This window comes from Gracilinanus agilis, chromosome 3 (assembly GCF_016433145.1).
Source record: "Gracilinanus agilis isolate LMUSP501 chromosome 3, AgileGrace, whole genome shotgun sequence".
NCBI lineage: Eukaryota > Metazoa > Chordata > Mammalia > Didelphimorphia > Didelphidae > Gracilinanus > Gracilinanus agilis.
Genome location: NC_058132.1, coordinates 601,634,666 through 601,654,978, shown reverse-complemented (window position 1 = coordinate 601,654,978; position 20,313 = coordinate 601,634,666). Strand labels below are relative to the sequence as shown.

The following is a 20,313-nucleotide window of genomic DNA, read 5'->3' as shown; positions in this document are numbered from 1 at the left end:
CTTGGAGAAAACATGAGAATTCTGATAAATGTAATGACCATTCACAATCTTCTTATATGGCTATGGACTCAAAATCTAGAATGAAACATACATTTTTGGACACAGCCAACTTGAAGTTCTTGACTATCCAAAGGTTTCATTGATCCTTCTTTCAATTGGTGAGGAGGTAAGAAAAGGAAGAAGAGGATCAGTGGCATGGTTATTAAAGTGGGGGAAAAAAAAAGGTAAATGGAACACCTTTAGAAATGTCAAAAGGAATCCCAAATAAGCAGGACTGCTTTGAAAGTTAAGTTTCATAGCTTTTATAATAACAAATCAGAAAAGCAAAAAAAAGTTTTTGCTATTTGTCCCCTTTCCAGGTCTAAGCAATGTTCTATTACCTTTGGTCTTGTTTTCCTTCCTTTTCTGATTTCCCTCCCATATTATCAGTTTTTTCATATTTCCTTATACATTTTATAATCATTTTGACAGCACCATAACATCTCGGTACATTAAAATTAAACAATTTATTCAGCTGTTCTCCAATTTTTGTGAAAATGTTTTTGGGGTGGTCTTGGCAATGGAACCAAGTCAAAGGTTATGATCAATTTTGTGACTCATTGTAAATTGCCATATGGTTCTACGAAATGTTTGCAACAGTCTGCAACCCTACCAAATAATACATTTGAGTGCCTTTATCCACATAGCTGAATTTTTATGTTTAATATTGTTGGCATTCTAGAGGACTTGTTATCTTGATTTGCCTTTTTCTGATTACATACAAGTTTGAGCTTCTTTTCTATTGGTTACTAAGTTTATTTCATAAAACTGCCTGTCTATGATTGTTGGATCTGTGCCATTAGAAGGTGTGCACTAGTCATCTTTTAAAATCTTCTGGCAAGGTTGAAGATTTTCCTTGATGAATTTTGCGACAAAATGACTAACTTGATATGCTCTCATTGTAAATAGCACTTTGGGGGCACAATATATGTTTATCCCTCAATATTGGTTTCACATTCAATTTTGTTCACTTTTGGCAATTTAGTAGGAATGTGGTCAATTTGGAATAGTCTATTATTTCTATTAAGCATTTTCTGGATTAAATATGTCTCCTATAAATATAATATAGATTCTTTTAATCCATTTTATTGCTTGTGCAACTTTTCTTTGTTTCATTGGGAAGCTTGCTTTTGGGGAAACTGCATTTGGCTTTACAAACTGTTAGGATTGTTAGGATTTTGATTGAGGACAACCTCAGTGATTCAGTCTAAAATAAATAAATACTTATAGTATTATTTTGTCAATTCTGGGAAATTTTCTGAAATCATCTCAATTCCTTTATTTGTCGAAGTTCTCTGGGTTAGCAGAAATATTAAGATAGTTATGGCATAATTTATTCTATAATCTGTCACCTGAAACTCTGCCCTTTTTAATAGTTCATTATCATAATCCAACCATTTTCAGACTATAGTTCCATCTAATTTGTATCATACTTCTACTTTCCATAGTAATAAGTCTATATGTTGCTTTTATAAATTTTTTCCATGTATTTTTCATATTGACCATTTTCTGCCACTAGTTCCTCTTTTTTTTGCCTCTTAATTCTTGCTGAATTTCCTTATGTGATTTTTAACTTTCTTCAAGTTCCTGGAGAGGGTAACTAACCTTTATTTTCTTGTTAGTTAGGTTCCTGACTTTTCAGACTTCAAATTACTGCTCAACTCGTAGTCTTATTCTGGGATATACAACATCTCCTACAATTTTCACATCCCTCTTCTCTCATTCTTATAGGCTCATAGGGACCCTCTTCTCTCATTCTTAGGTTCCTCCTAGGGACTCTACATGGAATAGGGGTCCAGGCTAGCAAATCTTCATTCCCCTACAATTTTAACACAATGTCCCTGAGCTAAGTATCTTCAAATAACTCCCATCTACTACCTCTAACCCTTTCTAATCCATTTTTTTGTGTAGTCTCTCTTGGTTACATTGTAAGCTCTAAGGCAGGGATTCTTTTTTTAATTTATTTTTTTATTACATTTGTATTCTTAGCAAAACTTAATACAATGTCTGGTACCTAGTAAGTACTCAGTAAATGTGTGTTGCAGTTTTCTGACTTAGCATTGCCAACTCTGGCTAAATTTCTTTGGGTCATTTATTCTCTCAAGATATCTTACAGATTTTATGTTCTCTGATTTCCTTTTTTAACTTCACTGACTGCTATTTTGGCTGATTCGATAATTTATAGGAATTAGTCAACATTGTTCTTTACTCATTTAAATTTTGGTTGGTTTGCTTTTTTGGGTCTCATTTGGTTTCTATTTCCTTTCTCCCATTTTTAGTCAGCTAACAAAGTCATATTGGTTCTTCCTTTGCAAGGTTTGCCTCCTAATTCCTTTCTCTGTACCTACACAGTAACTTCCCTAGCAAAAGGCCCTCATTGCTTCCATGAGATTACTGCAAATCAGCCTCAAAATCAGTCTCCCAGATTTCAGGATCAATTCCTTCTTATGTTTTCTCCACAAAGCTGCAAAACTCATATTTCTAAAATACATATTTGATCACATAACCATACTACTCTACTCAAAAATCTTCAATAGCTACCTATTGCCTCTAGGATAAAAAAGATGGACTCTTCAGCCTAATTTTTTCTTCTATAATTTCTATTATTCTTTTTTATTTTATTTGCTTAAAGTAAATTTTATTGGTATCTTGTGGTTTATATCACCTATATCAGAACATAAGGTCTCACAGATTAAAACTTAATTGAGACATGTTTAACAAGAATCATAAAAATAAAACACAAAACATATTAATTTCTAGTTTTCTAAGTCAATATGCTGCCTATAGGATCCATTTCGATTTGAGTTTGATACCCCTGCTCTACATTTCTGAAAGCCCTGCCTCCCAAAAGCCATCCTTTATAATATAAAGAAAGAAGAGTTCTATAAAACAACAAACATAGGTGAAAAGTTGGACATATTCAGTGTTTAGCATCCATAATACCCTATCACTGAAAAGAATAAGTTGAAGTGTATTCTTACATCTCTTCTTTGAGGTTAAGTCTGGCATAATTTCACAACATTCACTTTTATTTTTTAAAAATTGTTCTACTGGGCAGCTGGGTAGCTCAGTGGAGTGAGAGTCAGGCCTAGAGACAGGAGGTCCTAGGTTCAAACCCGGCCTCAGCCACTTCCCAGCTGTGTGACCCTGGGCAAGTCACTTGACCCCCATTACCCACCCTTACCACTCTTCTACCTATGAGACAATACACCGAAGTACAAGGGTTTAAAAAAAAATTGTTCTACTCATTAACAAAAACTGCTGGGGAAACTGAAAAACAGTATGGGAAAAATTGGTACAGACTAATATCTCATATCCTATACCAAGATAGGATCAAAATGTATATATGACTTAGACATAAAAAGTGATACCATAAGTAAATCTAGGGAATAGTTTACCTGCAGATTTATGGAGAAGGGGAGAAATTAAGACAAAACAAGAGATACAGAGCATCATAAAATGTAAAATGAATTTTTTGAGTATTTTAAATATAAAAGTTTTTGTAGAAACAAAACATAACCAAGTTTAGAAGGGAAACAACAAAATGGGGAAAAATTTATAACAAATTTCTCTGATAAAGGTCTAATTTCTCAAATTTATTGAGAACTAGATAAAATTTATAAGAATACAAGTCATTCCTCATTGATAAATGGTTAAAGGATATGAACAGGCAATTTTTAGAGGAAGAAATCAAAGCTTTCAATAATTATACGAAAAAAAATACTCTAAAAAAAAAATTAAAACAACTTTGAGGCACCAACTCATACCTATCAGATCAGGCAATCTGACAGTAAAGGAAAGTAATAAATGTTGACTGAGATGTGGCAAAATTGGGACACTAATGCATTCTTTTTTTTTTATTTATTTTAAACCCTTAACTTCTGTGTATTGACTTATAGGTTGAAGAGTGGTAAGGGTAGGCAATGGGGGTCAAGTGACTTGCCCAGGGTCACACAGCTGGGAAGTGTCTGAGGCCAGATTTGAACCTAGGACCTCCCGTCTCTAGGACTGGCTCTCAATCCACTGAGCTACCCAGCTGCCCCCTCACTAATGCATTCTTGGTGGAGTTGTGAATTGATCCAACCATTTTGGAGAGCAATTTGGAACCATGCCCAAAGGGCTATAAAACTGTATGTATCTATTGATCCTGCAATACCACTATGGGATCTGTATCCCAAAGAGATTATAAAAAGGGGGAAAGGACCTAATTGTACAAAAATATTTATAGCAGCTCTTTTTGGAAATTGAGGGGATATTTATCAATTGGGGAATGGCTTAACAAATTGTGTGGTACATGTTGGTGATAGAATACTATTGTGCCATAAGAAATGATAAGCAGGATGATTTCAGAAAAAGCTAGAAAGATCTACTTGAACAGACCAAAATAAGCAGAGCCAGGAGAACAAAGTACACTGTAATAGCAATATTGTATGATAACCTATTGTGAAAGTCTTAGCTACTCTCAATAATACAATGACTGAGGACAATTCTGAAGGACTTATGACAAAGAATGCTATTTACCTTCAGAGAAAGAACTGTTGGGAGTTAGCTGCAGATCCAGGAAAACTATCTTTCACATTAGTTTATTTACAGTTTTATTCTGGGACTTTGGTTTTACTTGAGTTTTCTCTTATAACAATGACCAATATGGAAATGTGTTTTGCATAATACACAGAAAATCCAAATCAAGTTGCTTACTATCCCTGAGATGGGGAAGGAAAGGAGGACAATTTGGATCTTATAATTTCAGAAAATGTATGCTGAAAGTTATTACATGTTTTGGGAAAATAAAGTATCTTTAAATATAAAAAGAAAAAAAATTGTTCTATCTATTGACACTATTGTAGTCATTATATGTTTTGTTTTCCTGATTCTAATTATTTCACTTTGAATTCATTCTTCCCATGCATCTCTGCATCTTTCATATTATTTCTAGATCTCAGTAAAGTTCTTTTGCATTTATAATGACAACTTGTTTGACAATTTTCTAATCTATAGATATCTACTTTGTTTCATGATTTTGTTACCACTATTTCTGTAGATATTCTGGTATATCTAGCCTTAGACACTTATTAGCTGTTTGACCAGCCATCCATGTAACCTGGCCGTTGTTTCTTCAACAGTGAAATGAGGATAATAGCACCTACCTCTCAGGACTGTAAGAAATCTCAAATGAGATAATATTTCAGTGTGTGATACATAATAAGCATGTTAATAAGTATTTCCTCCCTTTATTTTCTGGGTCAAAGAGTAATTTCTATTTTATAAACTTTCTTAGTATACTCGGTCTGATTTTTAAAGCTCCCTACAAGAGGAGCTATACTTCTATTTCCAAAATTATTCCATTGTTTATATGGTTTTAACTACTTTTGTTCTTTTGGTATTTCTCTTTAGTACGTTTTTTGTGGGATTTTTTAAGAAGCCTGGTTCCTGACCCTGATTGAATCTTCTCAACTCAAACATCTTAGGTCCATTCTGTCTTGAAACATAACATCCTTGCAAACCTAAACGTAGAAGATAACTTTTTAACGATGGAAAATAAAGGCATAAGAGCAACTAGTTGACGTGGATAGAGAGCAAGGCCTGGAGTTGATAGGACATTGGTTCAAATTTAACTTCAGACACTTCCTGGCTGTGTGATCCTGCGCAGCTCAATTAACTCCAATTGCCTAGCCCTTACCATTTTTCTGAGTTAGAACTAATACTTTGTATCAATTCTAAGACAGAAGGTTTTTTAAAAAGGGCATAAAGTAGTCACTTGGCAAAAATATAAATCACCTTTTAGTAAAGGCCTCTCCTCTCTCCTGCTTGCTTTTCAGAAAACACAAAATACAAATAAAAAATAGTGTTAAAGGTTTCAACATTAATAAGTCAACCTTAGATTCTGTCTCAATTCTTGCATATCAGGAAATGTTCCACCTGATTTCCTTTTCTGAGATTTCTCTTCTCTAAAAATTTAAGGTATACACTGTAAGAATGGGATTTGTGCAAGGGGGATGGGACAAAAGGAGCCCAGAGAAGGAGTGGCTGAGAGTTGGTGACAGTTACTGACAGTGGAGAGACCAGAGAGAATTCTGGGAAATTCTCTGGAGGAGGAGGAGGAAAAGGGGTTCAGCAGAGGACATCCCAGCTTGGATCTAGTCCTGAGGGCTTCCTGAGGATCTTTCTTTGGACACTGAAACCCTGATTCCCTGGTCAAAGGCATCCCATTGCTTATCACCCAGCAAGACTTCAATAATTGAGTCAGCTAAGTTTTTGGACTCCATTTTGGGAGCAATCTCTTAGTCTCCTTCCCCCATTACCCAATCTTGCTGAGAAACCCTTTCCTGTCTAACTTACAGTTATAGAAAGGATAGAAATAGAAACCGAAACAGAAGGAGAAGAGGCAAGGGAAGAAGCTTAGGAGTGGGAGCCATTAAGGTTCCCACCTAAGCAACGGACTCCATAGGAATAGTGAAGAGGCCACCCCAAAATCCCTCTGCCCTTCACCTGTTTCCCCAATCCTGAATTGTGAATAATAAAAGCCATTCATTAGTCAGATAGCATTCCGGAGTGCCTGAGAGACAACAAGGGAGAGAGGAACCACAGCTTAGTCTGGCTGCCTCCATTTTAAAGCCAGACCGCCCATTGTGAAGTTGACTGACCTTGGCGAGGGAGGCTTGTGTGAACCCTGTTCTCATTCAGAATCTGACTGGTGTATCACATACCTCATCTTATAGGGAAGCCTTGCCCCCAAATCCTGTGGGGCAGCACAACCATCCAGGTCACCCAGTTTTGGGGTGACACACCCTCAAAGTCTCCCAGTGTATTTTCGGTAGGAGGGGAGAGCAAGAAGAGAGTCTCACTTCATAGACTCTATCTCCCTTTCTATCATAACATTGGTGGCTGGCTCTTTTAATTATCATAATACTTTGGGAATGGCATAAATCTTTAGAAGTGAGAGCAGAGTAGGATTAAATTCCTATGATAAAAATACATTTTCCAATATACTTCCCATTTCTTTCTTTGCCCCTCTTCCTTATACAATTCTTTCAGCTTCAATCTCCATGTAGAACATAATGCTTTCATCCTATTTAGGTCACTGAAAAAACTAGAAAGGTTTTAAATAGCTATAACATTTACCTACTGCTATATTTCAGAGGGAAAATATTGCTCGTTAATGTACTTAAAATGAGATTTTTAAATACCAAAACTTTGGGGGTAGAAGCAAGTTTTGAGCAACAAAAACTAAATTTCTCCTGTAGTTATTTGATCATTAAGTAATAACTAAATTACATTTGAAAATGAATTTATTATAAAATTACCTGAATTAGGCTAAAGTTGACCAAAATTATGTAGAACAATAGCTATAATATTAATATCTACACAGGCTATCAAAGACCACTTAAAAAAAAACAGAATCAAAAACACCTGTTAATGTTACTATTTTGAATTATTTAGATTCAGGTATTGTGAAAGACAGATTGTGTATCAAGAACCATTTGAAGTCATTCTGTCTAGCATTTCAAGCTTTGTGGCATTGTAACTTTAAAAATTCAAGAAGTGTTGCATTACAGTATAGAGAATGAATCAGCATGCTAGCAGGTTTATCCTGCAAGATCAATTGTGAACAGACTCACTTGTTTTATTTTCCACATGTCAAAAGTTGTAATTATATAGTCGGCGATTGCTGTAAAGAGATCTAAGTTTTGGTACTGGAGATGCCTGCAGGAATGCAGTATGTTCATTAACATCCAAAAAGGGCATCCATGGATATTAGCTGTCAGAATGAAGGTAAGAAAGAAAAAAGATTTAGTCTGATACACAATTCAAGTATAAGTAAAATGCATACACTTGAAATAAAAAGTTCTCCAATCCAGTGAAATTTGCCAACAATATTGCCAACTATTTACAACTATAAAAAGGAACCCCTCAAAATATTTCACAGTAAGGAATTCAAACAAAAGACCCTAGAACTTAAACAAGGAACCATATTAAGGGTCATGGGTAAAGTCAATGGTAAAACCCTCATAAAAATGTCTACTTACCAGCAACTATTTTACTGCATTCATTCAGGAGTAAGACAGAACGGTGATTCATGGCAGCCAGGGCACCAAACATGTGCTGGCTATTTACAGGAGAGAATTTGTTTAATTCATTCAAGGCTCTTAACTGGAAAAAAAAAAGTTAAAGTGAATTCCTGTTTTGTATCTGTAAACAAAAACCTGCTTACCCCAAAATTATCTTAACCCAAGAAACAGAGTGAAAAAGGAATTTGAATAAGATTACAACAATCCATTTTCAATTCAATATAGCTGTTGTGTAAATGATGACAGCAGCAACTACTTGAGGAAAGGGCTAATCCCCACAAGAGCTCATTATTCTGGTTAAGTCTTTTCTACTCAAGCTGACCATAAGTTGACATAAAAGGAATAAAATTACTTTTTGAAAGACCACTGAGCAGACATAGCCCCGCCACCTCTACTACAGATGTGTTCATGTATGTTTGGAGTCCTTAAGTACCTAGCCACCCAGAGAGCTCTAGCAAAATCTGATCTTAGAAGTCTAGACAAGGAGTAGCATTACAGGAAGCATTTCAGAAAAGATCTAAGCATTACAGGAAATTTATTTCTTTAGAAGAGCAGAGAAAGGGTCTTACTATTCCTTGCTCCATTTATCAGCATTCTTTTTGGGATAATAATATCTGACTTAATCATTTATCAAGTGAAGTACTTACTGTTCAGAAAGGAATAGATTAGTCACAAGCACCTTTCTTTCCAAATACCCAACAAAAACAAGTCAAATTTTGCCTTTTTTTTCTTCCTTTACCTCTAATTTCTTTTTAAGAGGGTATGGGGCATCTTTTCCAATACTTTTCATGATGGTTTGTAGAGTAAGGATGTGTTCTAGTCTCCAAATTTGTTTATCAACTAAGAGCCTATTATGAAAGAAAATAAATCTTAGAATTGCAGAATTTTTAGAACTGGTAATAATTATTAGAAATTGTGTCTTCTCTCATCCTTTATTTTATAGATAACTGAATATTTATTACTTTATAAATAATTACTTATTATATATTATATTAATATAAATATTTATTAATACAGAAAATTGAAGAGGTAAGTTAAATAATCTAAATGGCACCACAAATGGTGGCAGATACAGCCCAAGAGTCTATATCTCCTGATGTTAGCCACATTCTGAAATGCTGCCATCAATGGGATCCATAAAGAAAAATAAAGCCTTTAAAAACTGAAGAAATGAAACCTGACTGGTTCAGTAAAAGGATATCACACTTTTTTTCTATTGGGAGAAAATTTAGGAATTTAATTTGACTCTCAACATTACCACTTCTTTTTTAACAGTAATCCTAAAGTAAAGTTTTGCTTTTTTTTTTTTTTTTTTTTTCCTGATCCAGGGTCAAGATGTTAAACTGGGTGGAAAACTGCTCTTATAAACAAATGTAGTGCAAATGCAACAGGCTTCCCAACTTCTATCAATTCCAATAGCACAGTGTCTGGTACACAAGTCTATTTAATAAGTATATGTTGAACTAAATTAATTGGATTGAAAGAAATAGAATTTCTCAAAGATATCTCCTTACCGCAATCCTTCACGAAGGGCATCCACATTTTTGCTTGCTTCCATGACTTCTAAAGTACGTGACAAAACTGAAATACCCATCTCATCACATTCATTGATACGCTCCTGTTGAAATATGTTGACATAAAAATATTATGGCTAAAGAGTCTATTTTAGTTCATTTTACCACAAACTTAAGAATTGAATCAATATTTCCATATATAAGGTTAATGAGGAACAGCAAAAATACATCCATTATTCCCTAAAAGGGAATGGCAGTTTTCATTCAGGAATTTTCTTGAGCATGTGAAGCTTACCCTTTTACTGGCCAAAATTAAATATATTTATTATATATCATACATATATTCTTCTGTTTCTTAAAAAGAATTAACATCTTTTTAACCTTTTCTTGATAACTCAGGTCATTATTATAAAGATCAGTGACTGAAACAGATTGGAACACACAGTCAACACATGTGCTCACTCACTCACCTACTTCCTACTAGAGTGGCTTCCATAATATATTTATATAATACATATATTCCAAATATATTTACGCTGGAGTTGATGGAAGCATAATCCTCTACCAGTTACAGTATTAGGCTCATGAACATGTATACTCCAAAAATCTTCTAGCTTTAGTAATAATAGTATCTCTTTACAAAATCATCAACTGTTAAGATAATTTTGTGACATAGTATCTTCTTTGTTCTCATTGTATTATGATTGTCAACTACTTTAGATAAGGGCCAATATAACAGTGTTGGGCCTAGCTTGTAGGCTAGTGCAATGGATAACTTAGGAGACAGATGAAAAACTTAATCCTAATTTAATAAGACTTATAAAGGTTTAAAGTTGAAGGATAAAATAGGAAACCCTAAAAACTAAGTGGGGGCGGTTCTAACTAAATCCAAATTCTCACTTTTAGACCCCTCACAAGAACCTCTTCTGTTTGGGTTTCCCTAAATCTATGCTATCTTATTATAACTTATACCCAATTTCTATCTACACTAAACCTATGTCCAAAATCCTTCTTTAAAATTATAGCTTTAAAAACCAAAGTTGAATCTGGTTGAAGTAGAAATGGCTTCCTGCCTGAGTAGGCCAAATTCCTTTCCTCACTCTTTTTCACAGAGATCAGAGGAAAAAAAAAAAAAAAAGAACTTCTTGTTTCTTCTCTGTCAGAATTCTCTCTCCAGCCACAGTCAGTCACCTTTCTTCCAAAACTCAAAATCTGGTATTCCCAAAGATTTCACAAGGAATTGCCAGGGAGCTCAGGAAAACACTGCTTCTAGGACCAGGCTCAGATTCCAGAGCGAGCTAGAAAGTATCAGTTACAAACTCCAACCCTCAAGAAGCTCAGAATTCCAGCATAGGCTTTGGCTCTAAGTTCCAAACTGGACCTGAGGCAGTTTGACAAAGTTCTCTCCTGCCACTTAACTTATAAAATTTTTATGCCAAACCTAATCCAATTTTCCCCCTAATAACACATTCAACTCATATTCAGTATTCATCAAAATGATAATTTTAGTTCAATCAGATTAACTTATTAACATTAGTAACTTACTTTTAATAGCTCCTGATAGTAAAACACACACACACACACTCACTCACAGAGTCTGGCAGGAAAAAAGGATATGCAGAAGGGTTAAGGCTTACCAGAAGGAGAAATATTACACACATCAATCAAGACTACTGTGGAGATCAGAGCTTATGAATTGCACTTTAAGGACCTGGTCCCCTCCAAATGCTAGTGCCTTCCCTTCCAAACTACCTTAGTTAGTCCCTTTGTATTTATTCTCTTTATACATTTATATGTGTATTTGTTGTCTATCCTCTTAGAATTTGAGCATTTTCCAAGTAGGGAATGTCTAATTCATTATATTAGTATCCTAAGCACATTTAGCACAGTCCCTGATGAATATTAGGCACTTAATAAAGAACTACTTTACCCAGCAATATTTCTTTTCATACATCCCTACCTAATAATTCTCCCATTCTTCTTTGCCTACCTTTCTGAATTGATATGTAAAACTGGTAAGCTAACTTGTTATGGGGTTTTAACAGTAAAAATAGGCATGCTTAGCAATCAAGATAGAATTTCATTTAAAAAAATTTCTGTACCAGAAGATGAGACCATTATCACATCACATATTATCTGTGGATGCATAAAAGATAACATTCCATTGTCCAGAGCAGTGGTTCCCAAACATTTTTGGCCTACTGCCTCCTTTCCAGAAAAAATATTACTTAGCGCCCTGGAAATTATTTTTTTTTTAATTTTTATAGCAATTAATAGGAAAGATAAATGCACCTGTGGCCATCACTGCTCCCTGGATCGCTGCAGCACCCACCAGCTGCACCCACTTTGGGAATTACTGATCCAGAAAGTCCTTCCCCAAAAGTACTGAGGGAAAAACAAATGTGTTTACTAAGTTACTGATCAAAGATTTCAGTTCTTCTGTTCATCTTACCTGTACTAACCTCAGCAGGACCTGAACTAGGTAAGTGTTCTGAGGGATTCCAATCTTGATCACAGCATGCAGAGTAAACATTAACCTTTTAAGATTTACAGTCTTGGCTTCTTTCAATACTTGTTCACAAAAGTGATTAAATGCAGGATGTTTATACAGCAATTGTCTTTCAACACGTTTCTGGTCTTCAGACATATTTTTAGCAATTCTCCACATAGCTATGAAATAGTTACAGTTGGAAAACCTGGAAGACTTTGAAAACATGTCTAATAAGTCACTCATGGAATTACACTCCTGAATGAGATGCCTGTATTTGGCAACAGCCAAACTTTTCTTTTCCTTGTGGAAGAGATCGTGTTCAGTAGAGGCCATTATTTTCTCCAGCCCATCAGTAGAAAGTTGAGGTGTTGTGTCTGACACAAAGAAGCATTGTGAGTTAAAAGACAGTCTTCTAGGATATAAGAGTTTACCAAATGGAACTGATGTTAATGTGCTCAATCTTCTTTTTTGGATCTTATTGTCTTCCAAATGAAAAGCTAACACACCTTGACAGAAAAATCTAACAGATAGCTGAGGTTTCTGAAGAGAGTCAACGAAAAGAAAATTTTTTAATATGCTATTTTGGTAGGCAATTTTTAGTTTATGAAGTCCCAAAGGGTCTACCTTCATTGTTCTTCCAACGCTTGTGGAGCTTAAAGGACAAATGTTTATATTCAACTGTCTCAGGTTCTGTAAGAAGGAACTTGTTTTCTTATTCATTTTGCTACTGTTTTTAGATTCCTGAAAAGTCACTAACAGCCATAATTTTCTACCAGACAAAACAGAAGAGGTCCATTATTTTCCCTCTAAAAATAAAGTAGGATAAATTAATTAGTACAGTTTTCAAAAATATACAGACACAAAATACACTGTTAAATCAGACTGATATAAATCTAGACTATCCTCTTCAATCATTAACAATTTCTTTTAAAAGAATCCAAACAATATGTTCCTTGAATATAATCATTCAAGACTTGCTATTTCATCAGTGCAGGTACTTTACCTAAAGGGACAGCAACTTCTGCTGTCAGAGTAAACCACCTTAAGGACTTGCTGTGGCTGGGGGAAAAAAAAAAAGTATTCTCACATCCTAGTAAAGAGCCTTTCTTAATTTGATTAGAAGAGGTGTCCATTAGATAAACACAAAATCCTTCCCTAGGTTTGTATTTGATGTATTTCTAGAAAGAGAAGACAGGCTATAGTTTTGCTCAAAGCAGTCTACAAACATAAGGTAATTTCAATTATAACATAAGGCATGAGAAAACTTCAATAATTGATGCTTCTACCATAACTTGATGGTTATGGTAGAAGCAAGAGGTAGGCCTATCTGGTGTTAATCTCTCTGGAAGTCAGGAAAGGAGGGTCAGTTTTTTTCCACTCACCAATCCAAAGTCCAAGGGGAGAAGATCTCAGAGCAGTCTTACCAAATGCTAGAGTCCCAGGTCCATGCTGAAGAAGGTCCTCCACCAGCCTCCAAAACCTCAATAGAGCTGGAAGACTGACTCACAGGAAGTTGCAGTCACTTTTAAAGACTCTTTTTTTTGTCACGTCCTGTGCCTTCTCCTATTTTACAGGGACAAATTGCAGTCTATAACTTTGCTTAGGACTTCCCAGGGGGCAGTCAGTCATTTCTGAGTTGTCACCCACTTTAGCATGTGGGTTGCACCTCCCCTACTTAGGCGTTAAGTAGGGGTGCCTTTGCTTTTGGAGGTGTAAACTGTAGTAAGTAGTTTGAGGACTTCCCTTACTTTAGGGTTAAGTATGGGTGTATTAGCTTTTGTTGATTAATTCAAAAGTAGACAAAGTTCAATCCTATCTTTATTTTATTCAACCCCTTTCATTCTACAGATGAAGAAATTGCAGTTCAAAAGGTTAAATAACTTGCCCAAGTTCACATCAAATATAGCAAAAGCGATATTTGAACCCAGGTCTTCTGACACCAAACCCAGTGCTCTAATACATCATATACTTGGAATTATTTCCTTCATTCACAAAACAATAATCATCTATAACATTTCACACTTTTGCAGGCATGGAAAGAAATAAAATTGAATAAGATAAAGTCCCTATATCCACAAGGAACTATCTAGAAGGGCAAATGACATGTAGGGGAAAAAAGCATATAGCTCAAATCTTTGAGGAGTAAATCTGAGCAGAGAGGTATTTGTTATACAGTTGGGTTCAACTTTCCAGTTCATTTTACAGATGAGGAACTGAGGACAACAGGGTTAATTGACTTATCCAGGGTCGCACAGCTAGCAAGTGTCTGAGGCAAGATGAATCTTCCTGATTCCAAGCCTAACACTCTATCCAAATACTCCCTTGTTTGTTCAGGAGAGGTAATACAATATATAAATAAAAACAAAGTGAAATTGTGATGATTCTTATGGGCTCATGGGCATACTGGTGTGTTTAATCTGACTAATATTTCAGCAACAACAACCAACACATTGCCTCCACTGCCAGGCTAATCCACTCCAACTAAGGTTCCAGAGGACAATGTTCACATATCAAACTGAGTATTGAGATCAAATGAAGACTAAAACTGAGACTACATGTTTACCAAAGATTTTAACCAATAAATAAAGATGCCATGTTTAAGATTCAAAGAAAAATTAAAATGTTAATTAATAACCTACTATGTAGAGCATGTGTTCTTAATCTTTTTGTTATGAATCCTGGTGAAGTCTATGGACCCCTTCTCAGAATAATGTAATTCCATTAAAATTTATGTGTGTGTGTGTGTGTGTGTGTGTGTGTGTGTATAGCATTATCAAAACAAAAAACTCCACAATTACATTGAAATATAGTTATCAAAATATTTTTCAAAATTATGAATTCACAAACCTCAGGTCAAGAACCTCTATTATAGAGGGATCTCTGCAAGATTCTTCGAGATAGCAGTTTTCCTAATACTCTTACTTGCAGATGACATATTAATTACATCAAGTCAAAGAACCAGTGTGTTGCCTCCCCATTAAGAAACTGGTTTAATTATTTGAAATGGGAAAAAATTGTACTAAAAATACTTATTTTACAGATTATGACAAACAGCTGGTCAATTAACATAACCTAGAATAACCTTATAACCTTAAACCTTATATAACCTTATAACCCCAAAACAAATATACTCACTCAAAAAACAATGAAAAGTATGTAAGCCCTAATAGGTTTGTATAGGACAGCTAGGTGGTACAATGTCAGGCAAAGAGTTAGGAAGATCTGAATTCAAATTTGGCCTCACATACTTACTAGCTTTGGGCATGTTACTTTAACCCTGCTAGCCTCAGTTTCCTCATTTGTAAAATTAGCTGGAGAAAGAAACAACAAACCACTCCAGTAACTTGCCAAACTGGGTCATGAAGAGTCAGACACAAGTGCAACAACTGAACAATGAAACCAGCTATTAATGATGTCTTGCATTGAGAAGTGATGAAAAAATGTTATCTAAGGTATGTGTATGACAGACAAAAAAAGAAGGTTGGGTGGCTATGTAACAAAAATGAGTTAATAAATGATCAGTTCAATTGGTACTTTGGGATAAACAAGCATTTATTAAGCACCTAATCTTCACCAGACTATATATTAGGTGTTCTAGGAATACTAAAGCAAATATGAAAGTCCCTGCCCCTACATTCTATAAGGGAAGACAAAATATATACATATATTATAAAATACATACATGTATATATACATATAGGGATGATTCCATGGTCATGAAGCCTCTGAAGATCACCATATATGACCAGGAATCATCATGTTGTAATAGAGGTTCTTTTGGGGGCAGGGCCACAGGGATGACCTTGGAAATTCTGTAACCTTGACCCAATCACTCTCAAGTTTTCCTATCTGTAAAAACAAGGGGTTTGGCTCATTAGAGGTCCACAACAACAAAGGATTGCTCCTAAAAACATTTAATGGAATCTCAAGCAATAAATAATCCCCCAATTATGTTACAAATGTTTTTCTCCTATGATAAGAATGTGCCAGTTTAAAGCATTGTAGTTATCTGCACTAACAGAATGGTATAAGTAGTATAGTAAATGGGGTGGGGGGTGAGGTTGTTACGTTTTGTTGCTGAAAGGGACTTGGGGGGGGTGAGTTAGAAAATAATTGATTTCTAAGCTCTCTAAATGCCTTGGAAAGAAGCGACAACAGAAAAAGGTGGCATAAACGGGGAGAGAAAAGCATCCTCAGGGATGGGATCCAGGAACCAGCCGAATTTCCTCCAGGGATCCCCAAGAGCAGAGCGCGCTGCGCCCCTGGCCTCTCGCGCCCACTGGAGGCAGGGTGAGAATACTTTTGTTTTGCTGGCTTGGAGCTCTGGTGGGCCAGCTCAGGCGGCCACGCGGCCGGGAGGAGCCGGTAGTCCAAAGCTTCTACCGCGATGGGGTGCGGGGCCAGGCAGGGTAAGGCCAGCTCGCCCTGCCAGGCACCCTCCGAGCTTCAGGAAACTGAAGCTCGAAGCTCCCAACCTATCCCCATCTCGGCACTCCACAGTAACCCAGGAACCTGAAAAGAACCCTCAAGAGAACTCCGACATTATCCTCCGTGGAAGGGAAATCCCGATCTTAACCACTTGTCCTATACTCACCTTAGCATTTCAGAAAAATCCTGGACGCCGCCATGCCAATTTCTCGCGCTACGCGGCCAGTGTCGCGAGACTTACGGATACCACGGAGGGTCAAAACTCTTCGCGATCCGAAAATCAGCCAAAGAATACAGGGTTTCACATTGGAAAAGATCTGTTACATTTTATACGGAAGCAGTTGAGACCTATGAAGATTGCCTTATAACTTGGCCAGAGTTAACCAGGTAGTAATTATCGCCCTCTCTTTTTCAAATTACTTTACCTCCACTTTGGACTTTACGGTTCTGTGTCTAGTTTTACTCTCTCCCTCCTCCAATAAAATATAAACTCCTTGGGAGTAGGGGCTGCTTCATTTTTGTCTTCGTATCCCAGGCGCTAACCATAATACCTGGAACCCTAACAGGCGATTAATAAACTGCTGTTTGAATGAATGAAGAGACAAAAATCGAGATTCGAATCCAGGTGCTCTGCATTTCAGCATTCCAAAAAGGCATTCTATTGGTGGGAAAGATGCCACCTCGGTATTAATAAGGAGAGAGCAATAGAGGAGACGGAGGGGAGCTGAAGAAAGAGAGAAGAAAGGAGGGAGAAAAAGGGAGAAAAGAAGAGAGACAGACAGAGAGAAGGAGAGACTGGGGCTTGGGGGGGGGGGGCGGGGTGAGAAGAGAAAAGAAGAGGAGAGACAGAGACAGAGAGAGACTTTGTTTTTACAGTTTAGTGCTCCAAAGGAACAGCTTTGGCATCCGCTTAGAACGCGTCTTATTGACGTTCCTTAGCAACGAAGCTGCTTTCTCTCTATCCCTCTCCGGGCTGTTCCCTACTGTGAAGATGGCTAAGTTCGTTATTGCGGGTAAGAGAGCCTTCAGGGACCCCTCAATTTAAATCTCTCTGACCAGCTGCTTGTATTCCGACTGCCCAAAAGAAGCAGGCGGCTGGGTCCTTGGAAAGGAACCAGAGAGATCCACCTTCTGCCCTTTGAAGACGGGGTGACTCCAGTCTAGATACCGGAGCCTCTAGGAAACTTAATTTACTCAGTGTGTAAAATAAGAATGACAATGCCTTGTAGTCTCTACCTAGTGGTGTAGTTGTAAAGATCAAAGTGGGCCACTGTCTGACACAGCACCAACAGAGTTTAATAAACATTTATTCAAGGGCAGATAGGTTGCTTAATGGATAGAGAGCCAGGCCTGGAGTTGGGAGGACTTAGTTTCTAGTCTAGCCTATTTGTGTGATCCTGGGCAAAGTCATCTAACTTCCACTGCCTAGTCCTTGCTGCCCTTCTGCCTTGGAACCAATACACAGGATTGATTCTAAGATGAAAAACAAGGGTGTGTATGTCTGTATGTATATATGAATGTATAAATAAATAAACATAATATAAATAAAATTCAGAGCTTTCTCTTCACCAGACACTGTGGTGGGGAGTGGGGAAATACAAAAAGAGGCAAGACAATCCCTGCCTGGAGCTTATGATCTAATGAGGGAGATAGGAAGCAAACAAACAAGCTATATACAGGATAAAAAGGAAACAAGAAATAAATTAAAAGGAGTGGAGAAAGGCTTTCTGTAGAAGATGGGATTTTAACTGACACTGAAAGGAAGCCTTGAAAGTTAGTAGGCAAACTGAGGGAGTTTGTTCCAGGCATGGAGGACAGCCAGAGGGAATGCCATAAGCACAGATGGAGGAGGAGAATCTTGTTTTAGGAAGAGGCAAGCTAATGCCACTGGATGAAAAAGTATATGTTTCGGAGTAACGTGTTAGAAGGCTACAAGGGGCTGGGATATAAAAGGGTCTGAATGTAAACAGAGGATTTTGTATTTGATACTGCAAGATGATCATCATCATCATCATCATTTTTTTCTTCTACTTTTCCTTCTCCCCTTCCTCCTCCTTCATTATTTTTTAGGTCCTTAGGGCTTAGGATCTCTAAAGAGAAGGAGGCTGAGCCTGCAAATTACCTTCCTCAGGCATATATATCTCTATACACATAATCCTGAAAGCAAGAACACATATTCATGAGTGGGGCACTGGGCTGCAGTCAGGAAAACCCAAATTCAAATATAGCCTCAGACACTTAGTAAATGATCTAGGGCAGGGTTGGCAAACCTTTTAAAGAACATATGTTGTGCCCTGCCCCACCCCAGAGATGCATGCAGTGACACCCCATCCCAGAGACTGAGTGTTCCCCCCACCTTGGGGGGAAGCCACTTCCTGCCACCACAGAGCCCCACTGCTGCATCCAGCTGAGCCAGGCTGAGTGAGGGGGCTGCTGCCAGGCTTCAATAGACTAGAAAAGACTGTTCATTATTTCTTATGGCATGGTAGCATTCTATCACAGTCATATACAACAACTTGTTTAGTTAATCCCCAATTGATGGACATCTTTCCATTTCCCATTTTTTGCCACCTCAAAGAGAACTGTTATGAATATTATAGAACATTATTTTCTTTTTTCCCTAATCACTTTGGGATACAGACCCAACAGTGGTATTGCCAGATCTAAAAATATATATACTCAATTTTATTACTCTCTCGGCATAATTCGAGATTTTTCTACAACAATGGTTCAGTCGGTTCACAGTTCCACCAGTATGGTATGCATCCCCATTTTTCCACATTTCTTCCAATATTTGTCATTTCACACTTTTATCATTTTAGCCAATCTAATAGGCATGAGATGATATCTCCAAATTGTGAGTTCTTTTAAACCTTTACATTCCTTCCTTAGAATCAATACTTTGTATTAGTTCCAAGGCAGAAGAGCAGGAAGGACTAGGCACTGGGGGTTAAGTAACTTGTCCACAGTCACACAGCTCAGAAGTATCTGAGGACAGATTTTAACCCAGGACCTAGTTGCCCCCTCAGAATTGTTTTTTTTTATTTGCATTGCTCTAATCAGTAATAATTTAGAACATTTTTCCATATGACTACATATGATTTTGATTCTTCATCCAAAAAGTATCTCTTCATGTCATTTGACCATTTATTAATTGGGGAATGGCTCATATTCTTATAAATTTGACAAAGTTCCCTATATATTTGACATGAGATATCTATCAAAAAAAGAAACTGTAAAAATTTTTCCCAATTTTCTGTTTTCCTTCTAATCATGGCTATCTTAGTTTTATTTGTACAGAACATTTTTAATTTAATCAAAATTATCCATTTTACATCTCACAATGCTTTCAATCTCTTATTTATTCATGAATTCCTCTCCTATCCATAAACTTGATAGGTAATATATTTCCTGTTCTTCTAATCTTCTCATAATATCTCCCTTTATGTCTAGGTCATGTATCAATTTTGATCTTATCTTAGTAAATAGTGTAAGATATTGATTGGTCTATATCTACTTTTGCCAAACTGCTTTCCAATTTAGGCTTTATGTTTGGTATTCTGTATTTCCCCACTGCATCTAATTGTTACATAGTAGGTATACAATATATGCTTGATAATGTTTAACATATGTATGCATAAGCACATGTACACATGTATATCTAGACATACAAAGCATACATATTATATGCACACATGCTTACATAAAAAAGAGTAACATTTAGCAGAATCTGGACAATAATGATGTTGTAGCCATCTTCCCTTTCTTCCTG

The 20,313-nt window shown here is 36.5% G+C and overlaps 2 protein-coding genes across 3 annotated transcripts in view; one reads left to right on the top strand and one right to left on the bottom strand.

The window, feature by feature from the left end:
* Positions 1-16,743, bottom strand: part of FASTKD2 (FAST kinase domains 2) — a 38,588-nt gene extending 21,845 nt beyond the window's left edge. Inside the window, exons 1-7 of one of the 2 annotated variants that reach the window (XM_044670685.1) lie at positions 16,708-16,743; positions 13,538-13,676; positions 12,075-12,919; positions 9,623-9,726; positions 8,848-8,956; positions 8,067-8,190; positions 7,659-7,798 (exon numbers count right to left, since the gene is read on the bottom strand). In XM_044670685.1, the coding sequence (XP_044526620.1) occupies positions 7,659-7,798; positions 8,067-8,190; positions 8,848-8,956; positions 9,623-9,726; positions 12,075-12,833 (1,236 nt within the window). In that variant the 5' untranslated portion in view covers positions 12,834-12,919; positions 13,538-13,676; positions 16,708-16,743. Of the gene's footprint in view, positions 1-7,658; positions 7,799-8,066; positions 8,191-8,847; positions 8,957-9,622; positions 9,727-12,074; positions 12,920-13,495; positions 13,677-16,707 lie in introns of those variants that run through there. The other variant, XM_044670686.1, reaches the window with a different exon arrangement.
* A 751-nt stretch (positions 16,744-17,494) lies between these two features.
* The window catches only part of MDH1B (malate dehydrogenase 1B), a 62,800-nt gene continuing 59,981 nt past the window's right edge, over positions 17,495-20,313 (top strand). The window contains exon 1 of the mRNA XM_044669416.1: positions 17,495-17,554. Within this exon, the coding sequence (XP_044525351.1) occupies positions 17,533-17,554 (22 nt within the window). The 5' untranslated portion in view covers positions 17,495-17,532. The remainder of the gene's footprint in view (positions 17,555-20,313) is intronic.